The sequence below is a fragment of the Gossypium hirsutum genome, chromosome A06, assembly GCF_007990345.1.
Source record: "Gossypium hirsutum isolate 1008001.06 chromosome A06, Gossypium_hirsutum_v2.1, whole genome shotgun sequence".
In the NCBI taxonomy this organism is placed as follows: Eukaryota; Viridiplantae; Streptophyta; class Magnoliopsida; order Malvales; family Malvaceae; genus Gossypium; species Gossypium hirsutum.
This window is the reverse complement of record NC_053429.1, coordinates 10,988,798-11,015,525: the sequence shown is the minus strand read 5'-3', so window position 1 is coordinate 11,015,525 and position 26,728 is coordinate 10,988,798. Positions and strand designations below refer to the sequence as shown.

General features: G+C 31.7%; 3 protein-coding genes across 3 annotated transcripts; all 3 read left to right on the top strand.

Moving 5' to 3' along the window:
* The first annotated feature begins 7,048 nt into the window (after positions 1 to 7,048).
* On the top strand, positions 7,049 to 7,960 carry LOC107963537 (early nodulin-93). Its single transcript, XM_016900008.2, has 4 exons — positions 7,049 to 7,261; positions 7,350 to 7,411; positions 7,503 to 7,578; positions 7,688 to 7,960. The coding sequence occupies exons 1-4, from the start codon at positions 7,180 to 7,182 to the stop codon at positions 7,780 to 7,782; spliced, it is 315 nt and encodes a 104-aa protein (XP_016755497.1). The 5' UTR covers positions 7,049 to 7,179; the 3' UTR covers positions 7,783 to 7,960.
* A 6,143-nt stretch (positions 7,961 to 14,103) lies between these two features.
* On the top strand, positions 14,104 to 15,286 carry LOC107963535 (uncharacterized RNA-binding protein C17H9.04c). The gene is made up of 4 exons (XM_016900007.2): positions 14,104 to 14,384; positions 14,478 to 14,810; positions 14,939 to 15,009; positions 15,118 to 15,286. Exons 2-4 carry the CDS (start codon positions 14,497 to 14,499, stop codon positions 15,126 to 15,128), a joined length of 396 nt encoding a protein of 131 aa, XP_016755496.1. The 5' UTR covers positions 14,104 to 14,384; positions 14,478 to 14,496; the 3' UTR covers positions 15,129 to 15,286.
* A 4,864-nt stretch (positions 15,287 to 20,150) lies between these two features.
* LOC107962630 (NADH-cytochrome b5 reductase-like protein) lies at positions 20,151 to 25,288 on the top strand. The gene is made up of 13 exons (XM_016899089.2): positions 20,151 to 20,462; positions 20,925 to 20,967; positions 21,248 to 21,323; positions 21,747 to 21,806; positions 21,960 to 22,010; positions 22,746 to 22,800; positions 22,923 to 22,993; positions 23,070 to 23,121; positions 23,496 to 23,573; positions 23,691 to 23,780; positions 23,911 to 24,024; positions 24,674 to 24,742; positions 24,851 to 25,288. Exons 1-13 carry the CDS (start codon positions 20,298 to 20,300, stop codon positions 24,905 to 24,907), a joined length of 981 nt encoding a protein of 326 aa, XP_016754578.2. The 5' UTR covers positions 20,151 to 20,297; the 3' UTR covers positions 24,908 to 25,288.
* The last annotated feature ends 1,440 nt before the right edge of the window (positions 25,289 to 26,728 follow it).

Genomic DNA, 26,728 nt, shown 5'->3' with positions numbered 1-26,728 from the left:
ACACACGGACGTGTCCTCTAGACCACACAAGCGTGTGGATCCTGTTCGATAGGAAAATTTTAAAATATTGAGAAAAATTTGTAATGATTTTAAATTAGTCTCGAATTGATTTTACTGTTCATATTGGACTTCGAGGGCCTATTAAAGGGACAACATGTTAAATTTAGGATAAGTGTAAACAATTATTTTAATTAATGTTCGTAATTGAATTGTATTAACTGGTAATGTCCCGTAATCCTATTTTGGGGACGGATAAGGGTTAGGGGGTGTTGCATTTAGTGGTATTAAAACTATTCAGGTTTAGCCGATTCTCAGACTAAATCGAGCTCAGAATCGAGTCTAGAGGTACATGCCATAGTTGAGTCAAAATTGAGTCGGGATCGAATGCTGATATAATTGTTTGCTTCTTTTTTATAGTTGAAGGTGTTAAATGAATATATTGATGATATTAATTACAAAATGTATACTAGAGACAAAGAGTCTCGTGAATTAGATGGAAACTGAGTCGGTAACACTGCGTATTAACTCAATAGATAATTAACCATAGAATATTGAATAATGTAATGTTAGAGAAAGAGATAATACATAATTATTTAGAATTATAACTGATGCTCTCTAGTGAGTAGAAGGAACTGTATCTTCTACGATATATATCTCTTCTATTTCTCAATCGGTTCCCGAAGTGCTTCAAGGTACAGAGCTTGTCTGAACGGGTAAATTATCTGCTGTTAATCTGTACATATAGTATGGAAGAATTGAGAATTACAGTTGAAAATGATATTGACAGAACTGAAATTTGGTTAGAGAATATTATCAAGGTTGTAAATGAATTGTTTTGTTCATCGAATAAATGTTAGAAATGTATGATATTTCTGTTAAAAGATTCAGCTTACCAGTGGTGAAAAATATTGATTATGCTGTGATTAAGAAAGAGTTATTTGGAAATCTTCCAAAATGAGTTCTGAAAGAAATATATATATCAGCCAGAGATTTATTGATCAGAGATGTAAAGAATTCCTGAAGCTTAAATAGAGTTATATGACTGTAACTATATATAAAGGCAATTTGTTTGATTGAATAAATATATCAGAGAGTGTATTCCGACTGAAACCATAATGTACAAGTGGTTTGAAGATGGTTTAAAATGAAGACATAAAGTCGAAGAGTTTAATAAAGAGAAAAGACAGATTAAAATGAAGCTAAAACTTCAAGTAAAAGATTGAGATACTCAATATTCTTCAGTCCAAGATCTTAAGCTACATCTGTAGTAAGTATGGAAAATGTAGAATAAAGAGTGGAACTTGTGTTGGATATGATTCTTTTGATCATTATTCTAGTGATTGTTTGAAGAAAGTTAAAAAGGATATTATTCAAACTTCAAGACTGAGTAACACAGTTACCAGAAGTAGATCACCCTGTAATCTCAGAAATATGAGTGAAAGTCGAAGTGTGACAAAGGACTTCACTGTAAAATTTAAAGAATGAACATCAGCTAGGGTATAAGTTAATCGTATATAAGAAGATATTTCTTTATCGGACGTCAATATTGGTACTATTTTATTTATTGATACTGATATGATTATTTTAAATTGATCTTAGTTTGACTTATTCTTATGATTGCATGAATTCAGTATCTACTAAAGATTTGCTTGTTGAGTTCACTGAAATTTTTGGTGGAAGAATCAATTTTTTCAGATCAGTATTTATTGGTTGATAAAATTTGCAGGAACTGTCTGATAATGATATTAAGGTACTATTTTCTGATTGATTTGCTGTTATTACTGTTTGATGTGATTTTGAGAACGAAATGGTTAATTTTGCACGATGCTGTGGTAAATTACAAGAAAAAGTATATTATATTGCAAAGTCAGGATGATGAAATGTTTTGTTGAATCAAAGAAGATTGAACGATTTGTCTATTGTGATATTAATCATGTCAACACAGAAATGTGCCGAAAAGGGGTTATGGTATTTACTTTGCTTATGTATTGGATATTAAATTATTCAAGTTAAGGATAAAATCCGTGGCAATAGTGCGAGAGAATTCTGATGTGTTTCTAGAAAAGTTACCCGAACTACTGTTGGTTGAAGAAATTAAATCAGCTATAAATCTTGTGATTGAAATGATAGTGAAAAATATATCTGAAATCAAAGATTTTCTGAGACTAGTCGGTTATTACCAGAAATTTAAAAAATGATTTTTCAACGAAACGGTTATTACAGAAAGATGTGGAATTGGAATGATCTGATAAATGTCAGCAAGGTATTGATTAGTTGAAAGCTCAGTTAACTGAAGCGCTAGTTCTGGTTTAGTCTGAAATTCGGTAAAGAAACTTGTGATTTACAGGGATAGCAGTGTTTTGATGCCAAAAAGTAAACTAATGGTTTATGTTTTTTGAAAGTTTTGTTTTGTACTATGAGTCACGAACACTCGACTGTTATCACCTGAAGATGGCTCAATTTTAGTTGAGATAAAAGTTAAACTGACTATTCTACAGCAGATCTGCAAAGCTCAGAAGTGTGATAACAAGTTACCAGTTAAATGGGTGTATAGTATACAGATGACTTTTGATTAAAAATTTCAGATTGGATCTGATGATTGTCTGCTATTTAGAAATAGAAGCTATATCGAAGAATTCAGAAGCTTATACAGAAGATTTTGCTATTTAGACCACACGGGTGTGTGGATACTGTTCAATAGGAAAATTTTGAAATATTGAAAAAAATTCGTAATGATTTTAAATTAGTCCCAAATTGATTTTACTGTTCATATTGGAGTTCGAAGGCCCATTAAAGGGACAATATGTTAAATTTAGGATAAGTGTAAACAATTATTTTAATTAATGTTCGTAATTAAATTGTATTGACTGGTAATGCCCCGTAATCCTATTCGAGGATGGATAAGGGTTAAGGGGTGTTACACAAATGGCACCTAAACTACTTTTTTCGCAAGCTGGTACCACTATTGGTTCAATTGTTAATCAAACTGTTAAAATCTATTTTAAAAAGACAACTAATTAAAAATTGCCATACGACAAAAAAAGGATAAAAAAGCATTATTTTCTCTTTATGTATATATATATTTCTTTATATTTTTTTTGTTCTTCCTCTCATCTTCGGCTTCTTTTATTAGTGTGGGCATTTTGAACTTCATGGTTTTTATCAAGGTTTTTATAACTAGACCAATGATCGAACCAGTCAAGCCACCAATTTTTAATTTGATCGGTTCATCTTAAATAAATTATTAAAAGATTCATAAAAAATTTTAAAATAGAGCAAATCGGTTCAACCGCTTTGTATTGATTCACGAGTCAAATGGTTCAACCCTTATCTCTAGACGGTATCCCAACTAGGTCCTGGTCCAATCAGTCTAACTAGTTGATCCAGACCATTTTTGGAAATACTAGTTTTGATGGATGAAAGAACCTTTTTGATCCCGTTAGGTCAAGCAAGTAGATGGCGAAGTTTGAAAACATAATTAATTGCCAATATCTTGACCTTGAAAGGTTGAACTTTGACCATTGCTGACTTTACCTACATTATAAAGAAAAAAGAATGAATGAATGAAAAATTAAAAAAAATAAAGAGAAAGAAATAATGTAAAAGGAAAAAAAAAGAAATTAAAAAAGGGGAAGGGATTCACTAACACAATGTAAAACTAATATGGCTTAACAACCTTTCATAACTTTTTCTACAGTTGTCATTTTAACAATCAAACATTTGAATTTATCAATATAATTACACTTGTCATACATGTAAAAATTTAAATCGATCCAATATTTCTATTATATTGACCTATTATATTAATATGCATTTAACAGTTGAAAGTTTTTTTACATAAAATAAGTAGTTAAAAAAATTTGATACTTCAAACTTAACATGGATAATCTACATAATTGAACATGAAATTCAACAGCTGAATTGTTAAAATATCAACAGTAAAAAAAGTTATGAAATGATGTAAAACCATGTTAGTTTTTCGGTATAAGTGAATCTCTTTTCATAAAAAAAATAATTTTTTTCAAGTTTATATAATGTGACCGTTTATTATTGGTTGGATTCTTTAACAAATATAACATTCTTGAGTAAAATGAGCTTAGAAGAATAATTTAGATACTAACTTGGTAAAAAGAGTTTAATTTAGGTATTAATTTGCAGGTTAATTTTTTTTTAAAATGAAATGGGCTTAATAGTTGGATAACGAAGGTACCAACATAAAAATTAAAACTAATTTAAGTAACAAAATGGAAAAAAGAGTATAGTTTAAGTATCAATTTGTTTAGTTAACTTTATTTATAGTTTAAGTATCGATTTGTTAGTTAACTTTATTTTTAGGTAATCTTACATTACTTTGCTAAGGTGAGATTTATGACAATTTCATTACATGTAATGACTTTGATCCGATTTGATTAAACTAAAACAAAGCAAAAAGTGCGTGAGCATACGAACACTTTAAGTTTTGATATTCTTTGAGTTCCAAAATACTCTTTTTCAGTTATATTCAAAGTAACTCTTGCTTTTTAATCTAATTTTTTAAATATAATTTTCTTATCATTAATAATAATAAATCAAATTTAATGCATATTTCACATTAAAAATATCAAATCAAAATCAATATTCATAATACACATATTTTTTTTGAAATATACCATCAATTTTCTATTTAAATAAAATTAATATTAATTACTCACTTGAAAAAATATTAAACTTTCAATATCATGTCATATTTAATAAAATAATAAAATATTTTTTATTTAATACACATAATTAAATTAATGTATCGCACGAATATACAAACTAGTAAATAAAAATTAATGAGTCAATCCCTTAAATTTTTTTATATATTTTCTCAAGTCACATTTCTAACTATATTTATTTATTTATTATAACTTAATTTGGTTTGTTTTAGAGTTTATTATTATTTTCATTATTATTAGTTGATAAAACTTAGCGATTGTCTTACTTTATTTATTAATTGTTTTTTAATTATCAATTATTTATTTTTAACATATTGTATGTTATTATGATTGTCTTAATTTTTTTTTCTATATTTTCATAAATAATTTTAATTTTCAGATTAATAAGTTGTTCATAATTAAAAATAAATCAGTAAAATATGATAATTACATTTCCGCAATAAAACAAGAAAATCTCATATTTTAATTAAATAAAATAATGCAATACAGCTTGTAATGCGCTAAATAGTCTTTCGTCAACATTATTTGTTTCCTCAATGATTTTCTTCACCATTTGACACCATAAAATAACTGTTTATTCTTTTGCAATTGTTGCTAACATTGCCATTGCAACTGTAAGACCATCAAACTCGGATTCATTATTTGTAGTAAAATTAGTTCTTCTTAGGGTGGTTTGAACATAACATTTCAATTACTTGCGTACGTTTGGCATACCTTTGCAGTATCTCAATAACTTGTTCTTTTATTGCTTCAATTACCACAAATATTAATTAAAATATGTTTTATTAATTAATTTCCGATCTTAATTTGAATGAAAACATGGTGTGTACCTCCAAGTTTTCCTCAATATTTATTTACCTTTATTTTAACCTAATTTTCGGCCTATTAAACAAATAAAAAAGGAAAAAGGGATTTTAAAAAGTGAAATCTGCAAAACCAAGATATGAGAAATCTTTGCAAAGTTTGAAAATTAAAATCAGTGAAACATTAGGGTTTTGAATATTTGGAGATACTTGAAAGTTAAAGAAAATAATCTAGAAAAATCAAAGATTTTGTAATATAATCAGAAAATAAAGGCATTGATCACAAATTCGATCATCTCCTTTCTTGACCTATAAATTCCTGCACAAATTTTAAAAAAGAAAACCCACAGAGAACACAAACACAACACAGCCATGGCATCAAGCTCTAGCTGTAGCAGTAACGATGTGGAAGCATCATTCAGGAAAATAGTTACGGATTTTGAAGTTCACAACAAGATATTACGTTTGGACAAGCACCACATTGATAGATTCATCAAGCCTAATTTGTCACCGGGTCAAATTAACATCCTTGCTAGCGGTAGAGATTGTTCTGGAATTCCGACTGTGGATGTGAAAACTGGTGATTTCTTCTTGGTGACCCTATCAAGCAACGAGTACTGCTATGTTATGACTGGAATCTCAAGCATGATTACCAAAAACATATTTGTTATTGATCATGAGGTTGCTTTCAGTTGGCACCATGGGGCTTTGCATGTTCATCGTTACTAATTAACCTTCTTGTTTTTCTTTTTTCTTTTTTCTTTTTTTTATATATATTTATAGTTATTAAGATATGAGAATAAATGAATTGGTACATAAGAATTTTATTGTTCAAGATGAATGAATAAGTAATATTTATAGTTTCGTGCTTAGCTTCTATTGGTATATTGAATGATGTATGCGCCATATTTTGATTTCATGTTTCATGCTTCTTACATCAATATGATACAAATAATTTATTTCTTGATGTAAGTGAATTCTTTTTTTTTTTTTTAAGATTGTTAGAATCAGGTCAAGAATCAATTAATACATTGATTCAATGATGTTGAATTAATGGATTCGGACCAAAAAAAATTAAATAAATTAGGATTTTTAATTTTTTTTTAATTTTTAATAATTTATTTAATTGATAAATAGATACAACTGTTAATTGTAATAATCTTATTAAAAAATCATTGGATGAGATCTAATTTTTTAAAAAATAAAATCACCTAAAGGCTTAAAACTAAAAAGGTAGCGTACCCATGGTTTTGTGCAAAAATCTCCATTAAGATTAAAAATTAGGTGGGAAATATATTTTTCTGTAAACAAGAATCAACATCATTTTTTAAGAGAACTGATTATTTTTATTATTTAAAAAATATCTCTCTGATTTAATATTTAAAAAAAAGAATAAATATATATATATATAAAGCAGGAGTGCAGGGCACATGAGCCAGAGCTAAAGAAGCAAAACCGACAATAAAAGAAATGAAATAGAAAACAAGCGTCTCTGACACTAGAATTCAAGCCAAACCCACCAATTCTAAACCCACTTCAATTCCAATATTTTGCTTATAAATATGCAGCATTCTAACAATTTTTTCACTCAAAGCTTCACAATCTTTTGTAGCTTAATTATACTCAATCCATACCATCTTTTTTCTTAGACTTGGTTTCATTGGAAATCATCTTATAACATGGCTACAAGCGTGGCTCAATCTTCTTCTACCTTGGCTTCACTTGACCAAAAGGTGGCCCTTGCCAAGCGCTGCTCTCATGGTAAGCTTTTTAACTTCACACACCACTTTCAACATCCAACATTCATGAATGCTGGGTTTCCTCAGTGATTTTGTTTTGAACCAACCAGAGGGCGTAGTTGCTGGAGCTAAGGCAGCCATCGTTGCTAGCATTGCCACTGCCATTCCAACTGTAAGAACGCTTCAATATCTGTAGTAAACCTTTTCTAAGGGAGGATTGAGTCCAACATTTTAATAACTTGGTGTTTGACATGCATTTGCAGATGGCTAGTGTGAGAATGCTGCCATGGGCAAGAGCAAATCTTAATCACACTGCACAAGCTCTCATTATCACCACAGGTTATTCATCATCATTATCATCTTCAACTTTTAATTACCAAGTAGCTCTAGAAGGTATTTTTAAGTATAAATTCCACTTCTGTTAATGAAGTTTTTGATTGGATTGCAGTGGCAGGAGCTGCTTATTTTATAGTTGCAGACAAAACTGTTTTAGCTACAGCACGCAAGAACTCATTCAAACATGTCCCTAACATGAAACCGTGAATTCAAGTTGGTCTACACCATAATCACTACTCTTTTGATCACTCGGCTAAGAAGAGGGGGTGCAAAGAAGGGGTTGGGGAGGTGAATTTGGTATTCTAGAAAACCATTTGTTCCACTCACTGTGATTCATCGCCTGTTCAATATATAAAATAAAGATGGGTTTTCTTTACTAGGATCAGAGCTTTGTTGCACAAGGTAAATTCACTTCCATCTATAAGTAAATCTGGATGGCATGTATCCATAAGTCAAATGTAACAAAACTCATAAGACTTGTATTTGGATTTTACCTTTGATTCATTCCAAAAATAACGGCAACTGCATAAACTTTCACCACCAGAAACCATAGTTGAAATGATGAGAATGAATGTCTTAGAGGACTTTTTTCAAGCTCCGACTGGGCATTGTCCAGTTGGTTAGTTTGCTCATATATACTAAAAAGGAAAGTATAAACAAATGCTTCAAGTCAAGCCCAAGCTTCAAAACTTGTCCATGAATCTATCTCCCTTCATGATTTTAAAATGAAAGGAAAATAACATAGAATTCTAAGGAGAGTCGAGGGGGTGAACTCAATGAAAGTCCTCTAATCAATTTAACATAGTATGATGATTATTTGCATTATTTGATGCAACAGCTTCCTACAAAGGTTATATCTATTTAGGCCGAAGCTAGATTAACCCGAGATGTATTGGTTCTCAATTCAGAAACTCAATTACAATAACATCTCAAGTATCCCTAACAACAATACCGGTGAACCTTGAATTGCTTAACTTCACATTTCGCACAATAAGCTATTCAGTTCAACTAACTTTCCGGTATAAAAAAGTTCAAAGCTAAACAATTTTCTTTTATGATATTTGACATTCATCATCAATTGACTTGGATTTAAAGTATATTCTTTGATAAGTTTATTTTTGGTAAGTTTTTGCGGTTTAAACTTTCAACCCAGTGCAATTTTATTATTTTAGTCATAACTTGAGCTATAGACATCTATTTTATGCCTATAATATACCAATTCGAAGAGAATTGAAATATCTATTTAAATTTATTTCACGAATGAAACCCAAAAACATCAATAAAACATCCAAAAATGGTCTGGAAATTTGATATGAAAATAGTCGAGAAACCTAAACAACTGTGTTTTATTTAATTAAGGGTAATTTTATATTTTGTCCATTATAGTATTTTTTTCATATAAATAGACATGATTAGCTAAGATTAGGGGGACTCCCAATTAGCCGTTTTTAATTTTATTTTGTTTTCTCTTCTTTTCTAGTTAAAGTAATTTTCGAAATTTGATTCTACAAACTAGTTGTTTTTAATCTTTCTTTACTATTTAGTATTTGCATGTCTTTCGGTATAATTACAACTGTTTAAGTTCATTAAATATTCAACCGATATTTGATAGCTTAGAATAATTATTTTGTCAATTAGATAATTAGTCGATCAATTAATTTCTAATATTTGTGACGACTGCATGATTATTTGTATAGTGTGGGGCATGTGATCTAACTTAAATAAATTCCAATAATGTGTTTGTTGGTTAGAATTGGGTGTTTTTCATTATAAATTAAATTAAATTATTAAGCGAACGTTATAAAGTTGTATGTCAATAAAGAAAATTTTAAATGACAATTATCTTAATTATCGAGAAGGTAAGAAGAGATTAGAGTACTAGGAGCTCGTTATTTACTATAACAAATTTATTAAAGAACATTAAAATTTATCTCACATCAATGATCAAACCCTTGAATCAAACGAAAAATTTACTTTAACTAAAGTTTTTCCTCATTGATTTTTTTAATATTTTATTTTCTTCTTCCTTTTTTTTACTTTATTTTATTTTTAATTTTAGTTTTTAATTCTAAAGACTCTTATTTATTTTTATTGTAATTGTTTGTTAAAGAAATAAAATTATTACCAATTTCTATAAATATGACCCTATTTGTCGTTTTCTAAAGTCTCTTATTTATTTTTATTGTACTTGTTTGTATATCATCTTTTTTCAAGTTTTATTTTTGGCAACGTCTTCGACAATCATACATTCTTCTACTCGTCTATAAAAATTAATCCATTGATTAATGTTTAGTTTAATAATATTTTTCAAAAGTGTTTTTAGAAATAAAAAATGAGGAAGAAGCTAAAAGATTTTGCTTTTCAAAAAAATTATATTTTTGGCTTGAGAAAATATTTTTTCTCAAGGAATGCTTTATCTTAAAAATGAATTTTATTCTAAAAGCTAAACTCAACCTAAAATAAAAACTTTCGAATTGAGTTACTTGGTTCAAAATTGATTTGATTTGCGTTTAGAAAGATTCAACCGTTGGAGTGTTTTAAGGCAAAATTAGATCAAGATTAACTAGGTTAGGATAAAAGGAAATTGCAAACCTCAAAAGCTGGAAAAGAAATATAAAGGAACATTCAAGATCGAACTTTAACTATTTATTAGATTAGAGTTTTTTAGAAAAATTAGCTGATGGGTTTTGAATCGAAAGGTGAAATGGATCAAAATCGGGGTTTAAAAAGGGAAAATAGTGTTGTCGGTATTTGGTATTTGTAGCCGAAATCTGAAAAAAAAATATGAACTTTCCGGCAAAAACATGAGTTTTCCGGTCACCGGAGTTCTTGTTTTGAAGAGCAAAGAAGAAAAATAAAAGAAACAAAGGAAAAGAAAAGGAACAAGTTTATTTAAAAAGAAATAAAAGAAAAATGAAATACTTGTACATATTGACACATGGCAGTTGCAGATTGGTTCATTATTCCCATATTAGATATTGGGGCAAACTGATTAATGACGTAATTGTTCAGCTACCATCGTTCTCAAGTATAACATAACGGGGTGTTGGTTTAAGTGACGGCCGATCTAATTCATACCAAAGAGATTGTCCTGTATGTTTGGGGACCCTGTTCGATATTTGCAGCAAACGGCTGCTCTTGCCATATGTCCTCTCTGCACCACACTCCACAAGGAAGGCAAGCAGATCTCTTATAGCAATCATATTTAGAGCTTCTCTGACCAATATTAAGTTGGGTCAGCCTTCTGTCCTCCCCGTTACAACTTTGATTGTACAGTATTAGTGCTGATACTTAGGTACCACTGCTCCCATCTCTTCATTAAAGGCCTTCCCCCACCATTCTACCATATTTTCCGCCTTATGATTAGGTAACTGCATTATCCACTCTCAACGCTCACAATTCACCAACAGATCTCGTCCTGTCTATTACACAGGCCTCCTGGAGGATCGAAACCCGGGGTCCTTTTTTGCATCTCTTAAGAGGACTTTTCTCAAACACCCACCGGGCATTAGCCAATTCACTACTAATAAGGGAAGTATGAGCAAAAGCATCAAGTCAAGCCAATGCTTCAAAACTTATCCGTAATGAATACCACCCATTTTCGCGTAAGATTTTAAAATGAAAGGGAAAAGTATAAGAAAAAAATCAATTTAACATAGAATTCTATGGCAATGAAAGCCCTAAAGCCATTGTGTTCCAAATAACTTGATTTAGGTTCACCAATGGATTCAATTAGTATGATGACTATTTGCATATCTGAGGCAATAAGGTTCCTACAAAGACATTAACTGGAGTGAAACCATCACTCCAATGTAAATATATATACACACACAAGAGTTTGCTTTGCAACAAGGGAATGTTGAAATCTATGCCACATTTTGGCCTAATTCTGGATTAATTGATAAATACTAGACAAGACACCAAACATTTCCCAGGAAAGGGTTCAAATCTATGCTACATTTTGGCCTGGTTGATATTCTGCAAGTGTTAGAATATGACTGCAATGGTTACAATACAATTCTTTACCAATTGATCTAATTCCTCTTAAAAATCGAAATTTAGATCAGTTTATTGGAACGATAACACCACATGCATTGACAAAGACTAGCTAAATTAGGTACAATAATTGATGTCAACTCGGAGAGATGCGGGGTTACAAGTCATTTTCTCACTTGGAAAGTTGAAACTTTTGCATGGATAATATCCATCATCTCTTTGGAAGAGTCAACAATCAATGATAGATGCTCAAATCGATTTCGAAAAACATGAAACAACTTTACTTAATATTTAGCCCCCTCATGTTTCCAACCAAATTTAAGGTTTCATTAGTGTTAAACTGAAAATCTTGGAATCACGTGGCAAATGGGAATATCCGAAATTTAAAAGCAACGGCTAATCCATGAGGATTCTCTCAAGTATTATTGAAGGGAGATGGACCTCTTCTGAAAAGAACATGTATGTGTACACAGTTATGAGGTTTTGCATACATGAGGAATATTCACCATGTCTGGTAAGAAATGGTGATTAAAGATTCCGATTCCTCCTTATCAATCTTGTAATTGCTAAACAATCAAGCATTTATGCATATGTTGCCATTATAAGCAATGAAGACCCCACAAATACCATAATCAGTGAGGGTTTTGCCTTGCAATTTGGTTCATAAGAAACCTGTACTAACTCAGTATATTCTATTAACCTTGAGTGAGGGGTATGCTGAACGTCAACTAAAGCAAAGACCATGTTCATGATGAATGAGGCTAAGCTGGGAGACTGGAGAGGAATGAATAGATTAGAAATGGTTAGTGTTTTCTTAAACAAGAACACAAAGATACCATGCAGACTTGTCTAGTTTGGCCAGACTGTTTTTATTTTTATAATTAAATTTAACTAAGTGAAGCTGATGAATAAAGCCAATAGTGGTTAGGAAATTAGGATGGTGAATTGTTTGTACATCAACTGGACAAGGCCTCTTGGCACGCCTGTCATTGGCGTGCTGCATGGCATGGCAAGCAAAGGGACATGGTTTTAGGAATCTTGGGCAATGACAATATTGGAACCCTTTATGCAGGTCAAACTAATGCAGCTCACCACATTGCATGCCTTGGAATTTTTTCAGGTGCAATGGAGCCCAAACTCCAATCTCCAAATGCTCTATGCTTTTCTCTCTAGCTTTCTGCTCCGAATAATTTCAAGATGAGTGTGGCATAAGAATATGTTTAACTTTTATATATATTTAAATATATGAAACATAAATGTTAAACGCGAAAGAAAATGAAAGTTTGGAGTTACATGATATATGTATATATAGCTATATCCCACCACTCCACCAGCGTCGGTTCGCCGCAAACCATATTCTGAGTTAAACATTCAGCAGAACATTCCCTTTTTTTTTTCTTTTTTTTTTAAAATTTAACCATCCATACATGTTTGTTTTCCACACGTGTCAGGGTATGAGATTGAAATACATCAACTTCTTCATTATTTTTTTTAAAATTAATAAATATATAGTATTGGACACATACTTGTATCTATTGAGGAGGCCGTTAATGTGAATCTACAGAAACTTTTGAATTATTGCAAGAAAGGGAATCGAAACATGAAACAAAAAGGAAGCTTGCAATGGATATGCATTATAAGGAATAAATTCCAAATGCCAATAAAAGAAAAAGTAAATTTTTCCTCTTATTTTTCTTAACCCTTTCTTATTATCCCACCTGCACTCCTGGAAGGTATATCTGGCTACTTGGGTCATGACTCATGAGCCCCCACAACTATTCTGCCATTTGATGACGTGTCCATCCACATCAGCTTTGGATATTGCAGGAGCCAGCATGACGTGTCTTTCCTCGTGTACAAACATGTCAGCTTTGCATGTGGGTGGAGCAATTTTGGCGACTTGTGACGTTTGATCAGTAAAATGAAGCTATGGTGGTGTCATGGTCAGTGCCATGTTGGGGTGGACAAACAGGGTGGAATGCACCACCTTTGACTAGGTTTTTGAACTGTTTCTTTGGACTAATTGAAAGAGCTAACATTTAAAACAATGAACAAGTTCCGATATTTTGGCATACACTTTTGTTAGTTTAACTTTAGTTTATGTCGTTTAACAATAATCCAAGTACTAAAAAGGATTATTTGATGATGACAAGGTATTTGAACTACTTCATTTTGTTTAAGATGTGAATAAAGGAAACTTCTATATGGGCATTTCAACATTGATTCGTCCAAACCAAGGGTTAAATTAAATTCCTTAATACTTTAAAAAAATATTATAAAAAGAAAAGAAATTCGGAGTTTATCTCAATTGATTCTTGTAATAACTTTCAATAACAAATGTGAATTAGCAGTATCCAAATAACATCGTCCCCTCATAACACCTTGTTGCTAGTAGCAATGTGGATGAGAAGAGAATAATATTTCACATTGTTTTTCAGCAATAATGATAGGGAATCAAATAAAGAGCTTTGGGGAGGGGGGGCATGTCTAGTTATATATTCTATTTAGAAAGTATGTATGAAACTATGGAATATGAATACATACACTCCTAAGCTATCTTCCTTTGTATAGTTAAATGTATAGCAGAACTATGGGGAGTCAGCTAGATTTTATCTAAACATCTGAGAAGAAAGAAAAAAAAAAAAAGAAGAAGCTGACAAAGCAAAATCCATGTCCCCACAAATCAAAGCCTTAACTAGTATATATATAGCCCTTCCACCCCAAACACCAAAATCACCCATTGCACTAAGAAATTATTCATTCAGCTACTACTAAGTACAAACATTTGCGGGCTCTCTTTATTTTGCAAGGAGGTAAGCTTCCTTTCCTGCCTTTCAAATGTTTGTGTTTCTTATGTAGGATTAAAATCTGGGCTGATTTAACTTATTCTGGTATGTAAAATACAGTTAACCAATATAAAAAAAAATGAGCTGGTCTGGAGGAGATTGGATGTGTGCAGCATGCCAACACCAGAACTTTAAAAAGAGAGAAGCATGCCAACGCTGCGGGTACCCCAAGTACGGTGGCCCTGATGTATCGACTTACTTATACAACCGGACCGAAGTTATGGCCGGTGACTGGTATTGCACTGCCATCAGCTGTGGAGCTCACAACTACGCTAGCAGAACAAACTGTTATCGATGCGGTACCGTGAAAAACGATTATGGTGGTTATAGTATGATGGGTTCTGAGACGAGTGTTCCCCCTGGTTGGAAAACTGGCGATTGGATGTGCACTAGGTGAGTTTGCATAATGTTGTTCATGAGCCCACAAATAAGCTGCATTGTCTCTGTTAATGAATTTGTTAATATTGCATTCCAATAATCTTTATGCTTTATCTGACATGACTGCAATTTTGATTGCACAGATATGGGTGTGGAGTTCACAACTATGCTAGCAGGCTGGAGTGCTTCAAGTGCAAGACACCAAGGGATTTTGGTAAGAACTCATTGCAGCATTGATCATCTCCAACATAACCCATTGAAAAGCTATTCAATCAAGTTCCTGACACTATCTTTTTTCATTTTTTTTCCTTCAACTTTTTAGGGGATGCCTAGAAGGAATTTATAAAAAGAACATTGCCTGCAGTTTTTGTTCTACTTGGAGTGGAATAAAGTTTAGGGTGAGCAAAGGGTGAAGGTCTTTTTTTTTCCAAGCATAGCCATGTAACTCAACATTAATCACTCAGAAGAAGCTTCGAAATATCTTCCATTAACTCTTTTTTTTTTTTTTTTTTCATGAAAATTTGAATGGAAATACTTTGTTTCAAGTGCATGTCAAAATCCCTGTGGGCGAAAACATCCATAATTGAATGCCACTTTTGGGGGAGTGGTCCAAGGAATTACAGGCAATGGGCAATGGTAAATTCAAGCAAATATTAATATAAAAGTATAACTAATTCAAAGTTGAGGTAGCTTAATTCCAGAAATAAGATTCAAGGAATCTCTTTGAGCAGTTCATCTCAAAAGGGAGGCATTTTTTTTCTTTTCTTTCTCAGAGCAATAATTTAAGATCCCTTTAAGCATCAAGTATATATATATATATAATAATGAAGATAAGAACCAGATGCTGTTTGCTTTTAAATGCATAGATGCAATTGGCGATTGCCAAGTTTAAAGCAAAGTCAAATCCCATCATCTTCTTTCTTTTGCCCTTCATTTTAATGCCTTAGCTCACCATTTTCACTCATTATCGCATCGTTTTGAAGCATGATTGGTGCCTTTGGCATACTAGTTATACCCTTTGCTAAATATGGGAATTAAAATGTACTAAAGTTTCAACCCGTTATTTGTTAAAAGAAAAATTGATTTGGACATAAAAATGTGTATAAAATGTACGATAGAAAATAAAAATGAGCTTTACAAACTTTTAAAGGTTTATTATTATTGTTGTAAGGAATTAAAATAATAATAATTTAGAGACGTAATGCATTTTTCTCTTCAGTTTTGAAACTGTAAAAGCTTCCGGTTTTTTTCAGTTATCAAATCATTATTTTAATTTTAAATGAGTTAAAATTTATATCCATTTTTGATTTTATGCCACAAATTTAAGTGGGAGTTTAAATTTTTATTATGCCCTAAATCTTAATATATTATAATTTTCGGTTCAATTATATTTTAGGTTACTGAATATGGATAACATCTTTTCTTTTGAGTCATTAGATTTTTACTTCTTTCTTTTTGGGTTCTTATGTTATATATTCCATCTCATTCTTTTATAAAATAATTTTAAAAGTATTACCATTCAAAGGTAAGATATCATTTTTATATCTATTTTCAACAAATCCTAACTATAGATCAAGAAACAGTTAACAGCAAAAGAAGATGTAGAAGAGAATTCACAAAACCATGCACATCAGATTGTATTGTCCTTCTCTTCTTTCTACACATTTGTCCACCGTAACTATCTTATAACTACTTCTCAACTATTTAATTATTTAACTACTTTAACAGTTCAAGCACTTAACTATTCATCTCAATTGTTTAACAATAGAAAAATCACTCTTGTAATTTTGGCTGCGAGCAATTCAGCTCAATCTTCATTTACTTATATGTTTGAGATTAAGGACTATTCTTTTCAATAATATTATTTTTAATATTCAAAATTATATATATATATATTTTAAAGTGTAATATACAAACATTTGCTTTGACCTTTATATTTTACGGGAAACATATATAGGCCGTGGCATCCCATAGGAGGGGACTCTCATTGCCACGACTGCTTCACCTTTAATCGGTTGGTACGGCCAGCAAATGGCTGGTTGAATTTTCCAAATTTACCTCTCTTAGATTTAAATAGAAAACCAAGCCTAATATTTAATTATTTAATTTAATTAATTAAACTTAATTAAATGATTTAACAATTTTAATTTAATTTTATTAAGATAATGATCGTATTAAAATTCATATATAAACTTATTTAATTAACCAAATAAAATTAGATTACAATGATTACATAATTTAATTTTTATTTTAGATTCAATTGTTTAATTTATTCACCCAATTAAATAATGGTTTAAAGACATTAAATTTGGAAAGGATCTGTAAAGTTCTTTTTTCTAGTCGTTAGATCAAAATGAATATATGACTGAAATTTTATAATTTTTTTTTACATTAAACACTATTTATATATTAAAATTTTCCATTTAATTCTTTCGCAGTAAAAGGAGAATCCTTTTTACATTAAAAACCTTTTATTAAAAATATTCCTTAAATTGGCGGTTCCTCTTCTAAAAAAAATGGAATCTAAATCTATTCAATGTTCTTTATTTTTCTCGACTCCTATTGCTTTTGATCAACTAAAGGTGTGTTCTTCTTAGGTTTTGCTTTTTAATCTTATTATTATTATAAAGATTTCGTTTAGGAATAACTGAAATTTGATCACTTCAGTTCAATTCCTTCTCATCATCTCAACTCAAATATATCGAAAATAAAACTGAAAGGTTAGTTCATCACTGTTAATTTCATACTTTAGTCTAAAATTTTAAACTAAAGAAGGTTTGATGCATGAGTAAGAATGTGAGTGAAATGAAAAATAAAAAATAAAATATCATTTTGATGTCTTTGCATGCTTTGTACGAGCATTATATAAAATGGATTTCCACACATATATCACCTTCCAATAGAGGAAATCCTTAAAAAATGGAATTTGCCTCTCTATTCGATTATTGTTTGTCTTCAACCAAAGTATTAAAATTTTCATCTAATTTCATATTTTATTATTACACTGTGCATTAACTTTTTTTTTTATGTTTTTTTTCTAGGTTACATGTATGAATAATTCATCGCTACTCAGTAACTCACTTATTCGTGATGATCAATATATAAAGGCGATTAAGAAAAATCTAGTAGAATGCTATTTGACTCTTTGGATTAGGCCGATAACTTTTATAAAACCTTTGCTAGAGAATAAGGTTTTGGTATTCGCATTTGATCAAGCAGAACATCCCCTCCAAGTGATGCAATTGTAAGTCATATTTATGTTTTTTTGTAATGAAGAGCAGTATCAGAAAAATGGTTATAAAGAAAAATGGCATTCACATTTATGCCAATTTAACACCCTTAACTTGGCCTGTCAAATTTGAGTATGGGTGTCACAAATGGACTGGGTTCACCTATCCTTAATTTTTTTCCAACTTAACTGCTATAAAACAAACTAAAAATAAAATTAATAATAATTCTTACAACAAGTGCCTTAAGCTACGGACTATTTAGTCCCTCAAATTTCGGCCTTTAATTAGACTATTTGTTTACAATGAAACCTTAAAGTTTTTTAACTTAGGGTTAACTAATTCAAAATCTAGACCCTAAAGACCTCGTTTGGTTACACCATGATTGATCCTGAAGCGAAGCCTCCAATGGTACTCCCTTTCTATGTGCATGGCTCTAGCTAGCTTCTTGCAGTCTCTTATCTCATCGCTGTTTGGTTGGGTCCTTCCTCTGAGTCCTCGATCAACCTTGCAAATCCTACGAACATCAGATAAACTCTTGTAAGTTCAAACGAACTTATTGAGTTCCTCACTACACCATAATTAAACCCTATTACACGAGGGTAACAAATGTAAAATAAACTCCCTACACGCTCAAGGCGGGTGTTCTTTATCAAGGTAGTAAACACCTCCCGATACTCCAAACCACTCGACTCACTATAAGACCTTCCTCTGGCCGAACTCTCCACTCAACTGTATCCCAAATACTTTGCCATATCAGCAAAACTTATCTTTACCTCTCGTCTTTCCTCCCTTACATGAGATGTTTGTTGACCTTAAACCGACTTAGATGTACACCAGCTTCATAGTGTGAACCTTTATGATAGCTTTTTCGTCTTCCTGCCTGAGGATTCTTAGAACATACCTTCATTGGCAGACTTGATTAGACCAGTCCTTGGCAAACTCCTCACTTTTCCTACCGTAATCTCGAAGGACTCGTTAGTATCCCATCATTTGGATTTCCTCACTTTGTACCTCGCCATCCTAGTGAACCTATCCTAATTTCACCATATTCTAGGTCACATTTGGTTGGGTTACTTTCCCATAAATCGCCTTATGCAACTAAACTTTAGGCTTTTCATTATAAACTCAAACTAACTTTTAATTTGAGAATCTTGATATTGAATTGGATGCAATTGTTGTCATTATCTTAGTTACTAAAAACAAGATTCTAATTATTTTCTTTCCACTCTTATTGATGATGGAAAAATATTCCTATCGAAGTTTGATCAAAATAACATCAAACTCAACTTTAGAGAGGGCAACAAGTGTGGCGACACACTAGGTCGTCTTGAGAGCAATTTTTCTTATCCCTCTCCCTTGAAACCACTATGTTTTAATGACTTGCTTTGTATTTATAATGTTCATTTTGCTAGTTTGTCCCCTCTTTTGTTAGCTGAGGCTGCTAGGGATCTTTTGTATCGAATGGTTTGTTAAGTTTCGAGTGAGGAAGGATTGGCTTCTTTGGGAGAAGTCTAGATAAGTGGGCTATAAGCCTTAGGTTGGTGGTCCAAGTCACTCTATACTCAAGTACCTCCATTATTATTCACAAGCCTCATGTTGCCACCTTTCTTGAGTTTTGAAGGTATCACAAATATAGACACCCGGTTCCACAAATCGTACATCGCTCTTCGTGGAGGCTAGGGACAAAACTCCAATATCAGGATAATACCTTCGATTATTTGGTGATTGGATCGGTTGCATGATGACGATACTTCGAAGACTTCTCCTAAAAGAGTTATATCTCTCAACAATTTCTATGTTACTTGCCTTTTTAAAAATATATATATTTTAAATGGTGTATGTAAGAAGGTTTAGTTGATAATTTAATACTTGTGCCATAATTTTGAAAGTATATAATTTCATTTTATTTTAAATTTGAAGATTATTTAATTAAAATTATTGTGCAAATTAAAATGAATTATTCCTTTAAAATTTAGAGAAAAAACTAATTTTTCCTCTTTAAATAACTTTATGACTAAAAGAAAAGGAACACCCTTGAGTTTTTGGGCTTTTATGAAACTAGTTTGAAAGCCCATGATGGAAGAAACGTCGCTGGAAATAATTAATGAACACACCGTAAAGAACCAACTACAGCAGGCACCGTACCATTACTTTTTCCTGCAAACTGGACATTAGTCGAAGCACTCCACACACACTATATAAAAGTCTAAAACCCTCCCTCTAAAAAGATTCAGCGTTTTGTTCTTTGCTTGCAGCGTTGAAAAGATTGAAAATGGCTGCTACCTTCTTTAGGAGACTCTCCAAAGCCACCCCAGCTACCTTCAACAATGCATTTCGAGGTCAACCCAAGTCCGGTTTTGCTGGATTTCGCTTCTGTACCATCGCCGCCGTTGCCGGTGGAATCTCTACTTACTACTGCTTCTCCGACTCAAATTTGGTGAGCTTTTACACAAATTCCAATCGGGGTTTTGTTTCTCTTTGATCTTTGTTGCATTGCGAGATGCTTGGAAATTGAAGGGATTGTGTTTATTGTAATGGGGTTTACATATATTTGCATTTTACTTTTTAAATGGTGAAATGTATAGGTAGGACTTTCTTTTGATTTGATTTCTTCTTTTATAAAATGAATTGTTTCATATGGAGGTTTTTGATATTGAAATGAATGTTGGATGTTGATACTTATTATGAGTTTTGAATTTCAATTAGGAAAGGTTACATCTGGGTGGTTCTAGTGGGTTTGGTATTCTTGATGAAATTTGATGATTAAAAACTAAACTATTTGGATGTGGCCTACATATATGAGCTCTTTTAAGTTTTAACCATTGTTTTGTTAGCACTTCTCGGTGTACTGTGTACATTCCAAATTCTGTAATTGTATTATTATTCTTTCTGAATACAGGTTCATCTAGATCAAGTCAATGAAGAGACTGGTCCAAAAGTTGGTGAGCACAAATTTACTAGTATCCCTCATTATTAGATGACTGAATAGCTAAGTTTAGTTGAACCATCTAGGTCATGATCCCCTTGCCTTAACAAGCAGGTGATATTTGCCATAACTAAACTTCACAATTCAGTCATCTAGGTCAGATGATATTTAAAGTTTCAGCTATTTCATCAAGTTTAGTTGAAAGTGGTTGCATAAAAGATAAATTATCTGAGTTAGTTTCTTTTGATCCTTTTTATATTGTACTTAACTCAGAAGATTTTCCTGTATATTCGCAGCTCTGAAATCTGATAAGTGGCTTGAATTTAAGTTGCAAGATACTGCAAGAGTTAGTCACAACACTCACTTGTTCAGGTATATAACTTCTAATCAATCGTTTTCATATGTTGTATTGGTTTAATCTATTTTAGTAACTTAGTTATTTGCCTGAACCATTTTTATGGACATTCAAGGCTCATAGGGATAAAGTGAATATATCAGATTTACTTCTAAATCCTTGGTTTGCAGTTAAATATCTTTTTGATCTCTCTCATTTAATTTGTGCCCACATTGAGAAGACTGCTATTTCTTGGATTCTGGACTTTCAAATAGGAATTAAAGTGGGAAAAGAAATCAGTCCTTGCTGATTGAGAGCAAAAGGAAAATATGACTCAGAACAGAACTTGTTCTTCCAAATTTGAAATCAACATCTCAACTTGTGCTTTTGCATTGTCAAATTCTTCCTCGAGCTGTCCTAGAACGTGTAAATTTGTTACTAAGTTTCTTCAAAATTGACAGGTTTTCATTTGATCCCTCTGCTAAGTTGGGATTGGATGTCGCTTCATGCATCCTTACTAGGTATGTTCTCTTAATATAAGCAGAGATACTTATTAGAAACCTTATTGTCTTTGTGAGAGTATTTGAAAGTTGCATGTACAAGGGCATATTAAATGAGATTTAGAAGTAGTATGCCTCTACATTCCCTATTTTGATGCTTTATTGTTGCTGCAGGGCTCCATTAGGACAAGATGCTGAAGGAAAAACCAAATATGTCATACGACCGTAAGCCTACAAACTGAACTCATTAGTGGTTTGACTTGGACTTCCCTTTTCATGATCATTATTCTAAGTTGGTGATTCATTAGTCATTTAAAGCTTTTAGGTTATTTTACTTGTACATGTTGTAACTGCATTTCCACAAATTTCCATTTTATTCTTTTGTTATTGTGGCAAATATCATCTGCTTCTGAGGAAAAAAATTCTGAAGCTTTGGTTTATCCATACCTCTAAAGTAAGGTCTTTAATGTGCCTTGCTTCTTGAAGACTGAAATAGATGAGAGCTTCCAATCTATAATAGTCTATAAATAGAAGTTTCCAAAATAAGAAAGGAAAATACCCCACATTCAAGGATTATATGCATATGTTTTCTTTAACTGAATTTACATTAGAGATTGCTTATTTAGAACTATTCATATAATGGATATCATGGCTTATCTGGAGTTCTATTAAAATAATCCTTTTGAATAATAAATGAAATAGCAGAAACTTTTAAAATCAGGTAATTGGAGAAGCTTAGGTGGAGTGCGAGTCGGACATGATTTAAAGTTGGAATCTCTTATGCCTATTCTAAACAAAACTAAACTTAGTATGCCTATTTCTTCACCAAAGTCATTGATGCAGAAATCAAAAGATTAAGTTGATATTTTGTATACAAAAATGATGTTTCAGCCTAATTGTTACATAATTAACAGATATTACTTGTTCATATAATTTTAATGAAATAATTTCAATTATCAGGTATACTCCTATATCAGATCCAGATGCTAAGGGATACTTTGACTTATTAATCAAGGTATGAAGTGATGAATGTCGTCACCTCTTTGTCCTCTTTTTTCTCCCACTTTTGGGATGTTCTTGCCTCACATATGAATAGGCACACATTGAATTACGTTGTCCATAAAATAAATTTTGCAGGTGTATCCAGAAGGAAAAATGAGCCAGCATTTTGCTAGCTTGAAACCAGGCGATGTAGTTGAGGTGAAAGGGTAGGTATCCCTATATGCTAGGTTCCACAGGGATTTTGCTGAAAGCCATATTAAATTAATACGTTATCACTTGCAGGCCCATTGAAAAGCTCAGATACTCACCCAATATGAAGAAACACATTGGCATGGTTAGAGCTGGTTTTGTACTTTCCTGTTTATTTTTTTCTCCAAAAGAAGCAAAACACATATGGAAATTGTACGCTTTATGCTGAAGGATTCAATGTTTCGAACAGATTTTATATATTATACTTCATTTTCAAATTGATACTAACTATATAGCTAATGGTATATTTTGTGTTCTTTACACTTAATATCTAAAATTCATCCAATGCTAGTTTTATATTCTTTACAATTATCACTTGGGGACACATGGTTTCTGCATGTTTAATCGAATTATCTGCTAAGTAATCCGAATAGTTATCATCAAAACTGTATTATGTTTTCCAAGATTATTGAAAAAGTATGATCTCCATTTACACTCAATAATGGGCTGTTGTTACAGATTGCAGGTGGGACAGGCATAACTCCAATGCTTCAGGTTATTGAGGCTATACTGAAGAACCCTGATGACAAGACTCAGGTAGGCATATCTGATTGGTAGATATGCAACCTTAACTTTCTGCTTATTGTTGAATGTCATCTGTTTAGTGCTTATTTTAGATCAAATATGAGCCTAGTTTGAACTTTATTCTGTTAGGTGTCACTGCTTTATGCCAATGTCTCCCCTGATGATATACTGCTCAAGCAGAAGCTTGATATACTTGCTGCTAGTCATCCGAATCTTAAGGTATGAATTCTTTCATGATGAAATAGTTGCTGTAACGGTAGACGTGTTATTCAAATAGTAACTTGCTTGTTTACTTCTACTTGCTCATTTCCTTTCAATTTTTCATTTTTCATCTTTCATTTCCCTCCAGGTATTCTACACTGTAGACAATCCAACTAAAACTTGGAAAGGAGGTGCTGGATTCATTTCAAAGGATATGGTCACAAAAGGCTTACCTGGTCCTGCTGCAGATACTCTTATCCTTGTAAGTCACTTTCTTAATTATCAACCATTCTTCTTTTATTCTGTTTGCCAAGGCATGGAGTAAGTTTTATCTGAAGTGGAGCCACCTTTTTCTTTAAAATCGTTTCAACTTCAGGAATTCATAAATACATTTTTATTCCCATTCTTTGTTGTTCCTTGGTCACTCATGATGTAGAACTGACATCAATGTTCAACAAAGAGGAACCTTTTTACTACATTTGTAAAGATAGAAAAAATTAAAAAACTTGCAAACATGCGCTCAAGCTTTTTATTTATCTGTTGCTTTCTTAAACTAGAGGTATTGTCAGATTAAAACCTACCTGAGGTTGCTATTTATGCTGATTAAGAAGCAGCCTGCAAATAGGATTTTTCCATAAGCATACATCACGCTTTTGCATGATCTCTTGGTGCATTACTACAACTCTTTTCAGGGCTAGTCTGAATGAACCTTTGTTGTTCATATGGTCATGTTTCTTGAATTTTAGAGCTCGAGTTGTGCTGGACATTCTTAAACTTTGTTAAAGATCAAGTTATGGCTTTGGAAAATGGCCATAATCCTACGATTTCATTTTGCAAGTCTCAAGCACCCCCTTAAACAATCCACCTGATCAATATTCAATAGATCCACTCACTCTCCCGTGTTTGTTCAGGTATGCGGTCCACCTGGGATGATGGAACACATATCTGGTGATAAGGCTAAAGACTATTCACAAGGAGAGGTAATAAAACACATTTTCTGTTTTTTTTTTTTTTTTTTTTTTTTTTGCTTATCTTTCTAATTGTTATCTTAATTTGGGTATCTAAATTTAACCATCCTTGACATGCAGCTAACCGGCATACTCAAAGAACTCGGATACACTGAGCAAATGGTTTACAAATTTTGAGTAAAGAGGAATTCAAGGATTTGAAGAGACGACACTCTCATAGGGTTTCAACATAAATTTTGTGTAATAAACTTTCCTGAAAGAACAATGAATTGGGCAGAATTTAAAGCCCAGGGTATCGAATAATATTTGTAGTGAAACAAACAATGTAAATTAGTACATTTTCACAGGCTTGTACTAGTGAAATCGTGACACAGAGCTTTTAATGAAACCCTGCAATCAGTTGTTGGGTGGGTATAATGTCTGAATCAGATTGGTTACAATTTGAGCAGTTGGTCATTTTAAGCAATGATTGAACAGACCAGACTGGCTAGTTGTAGACCGGTTGAACGGTATGGATCGGTTGAATCAATAGTTGAAGGTGTTTTAATTTTTTTTTTATGAACTTTTGAATGGTTTATTTAATCAAACTTGATGAACTAATTGGGTAGATAATTGATGATTTGATTGGTTTAACTATTGGTTTGGACTGGTTTGGTTTTGAAAACTTTTACTCCTTACCTCTTTACTTTTCCTGGTTTACTGAAAATCAAGTGGCTTCCCTTTTGGAAAATGGAAAAATAGATTTTTCTTTGGTTTTTTTCCCTTTTTGGAGAAAATATCTTTCATAATTTGGAATTTGGTGGATCTATTTTTTAATAATTACCCTCAATCATTTCACAGTGCATCTATACTAAAAAAATGAACTACTTTAATTATAATTAATTCATATATCTTTGACCAAAAAGTATATATGATTGATTCATGTATCCATTTAAAACATTGCATCAAATAGTATGAGTTCTAGTTTCAGCATTTAATTAAAGTTGTAAGGTTGTGGCTTATTTTATTAAAACAATGCTTCACATACACTATACTCTTAATTTTGAATACTACTATAATTAAAATATTAATTTATTAAATTTGAGTTTTTTTTATAAGTTTTAATCAGGCATTTAAGACGAACAATATAACAAAAAAAAAAGCTTTAACTTATAGATTTTTTTACATGTTTGGTTGATGAGAAAGTAAATATAAATTATATAATTTTTAAAAAGTAAATATAAATTGTTAAAGGTTTTTAATTATTTTTAGAATTAGAGCTAAAATGAACTTTTTTAAATATTGAGGGTAAATTTTGTTGAATTTTTTAGATTTAGGGTTAAATTGAGAGAATGTATAAACATTTGACGGCTAAATTTATTATTAGGCCAATAAAAAAGTCCAAATTAAACTTCCATTACTTAATTAACAACAAAAGTGACTAAATATTTAATTTCGAAGAGTTGAGTGGCTAAATTGAAAAAATTAATAGTTGAGCGACCAAAATAGAACGAACTAAATAGTCGGGTGACTGTTTTTGTGCTTTACCTGTTTTATTATTAGTTTCAAATTTTTATTATTATTAGTTTCAAATTTTATGTGTTGTTATTTGTTGTATGTTATTTTTAAATATATATTTATACTTTAAATACATGATTTCCACGCGCCGACATATGTTATAGAATTTCTAATTATTATTATTTAACAATTAATGAAAAGCTAGGTGTGCACTCTCTTGGAAAAAAAAATGGAAAAGCCTCGAAATTGAATTAAAGCCTAAGCAACATTGGTGAGTTTTACGAGATTCTCCCTGCTCATTACCCCCTGACGTTGTCACTTTCATTTTTTCGATTTTCCCGCCGCTATGCAACCCCAACTTTCTCCTTTCACTCTTCTTCTAGTACTATGGAGGCCACTGTACTATGAGTTAGATTACATTTTACTTTCTGTATTAAAAAAATGTGCAAATTAGCTCATATACATTATATCAAAGAGCAAACTGGTCTTTTTGTTAAAAAA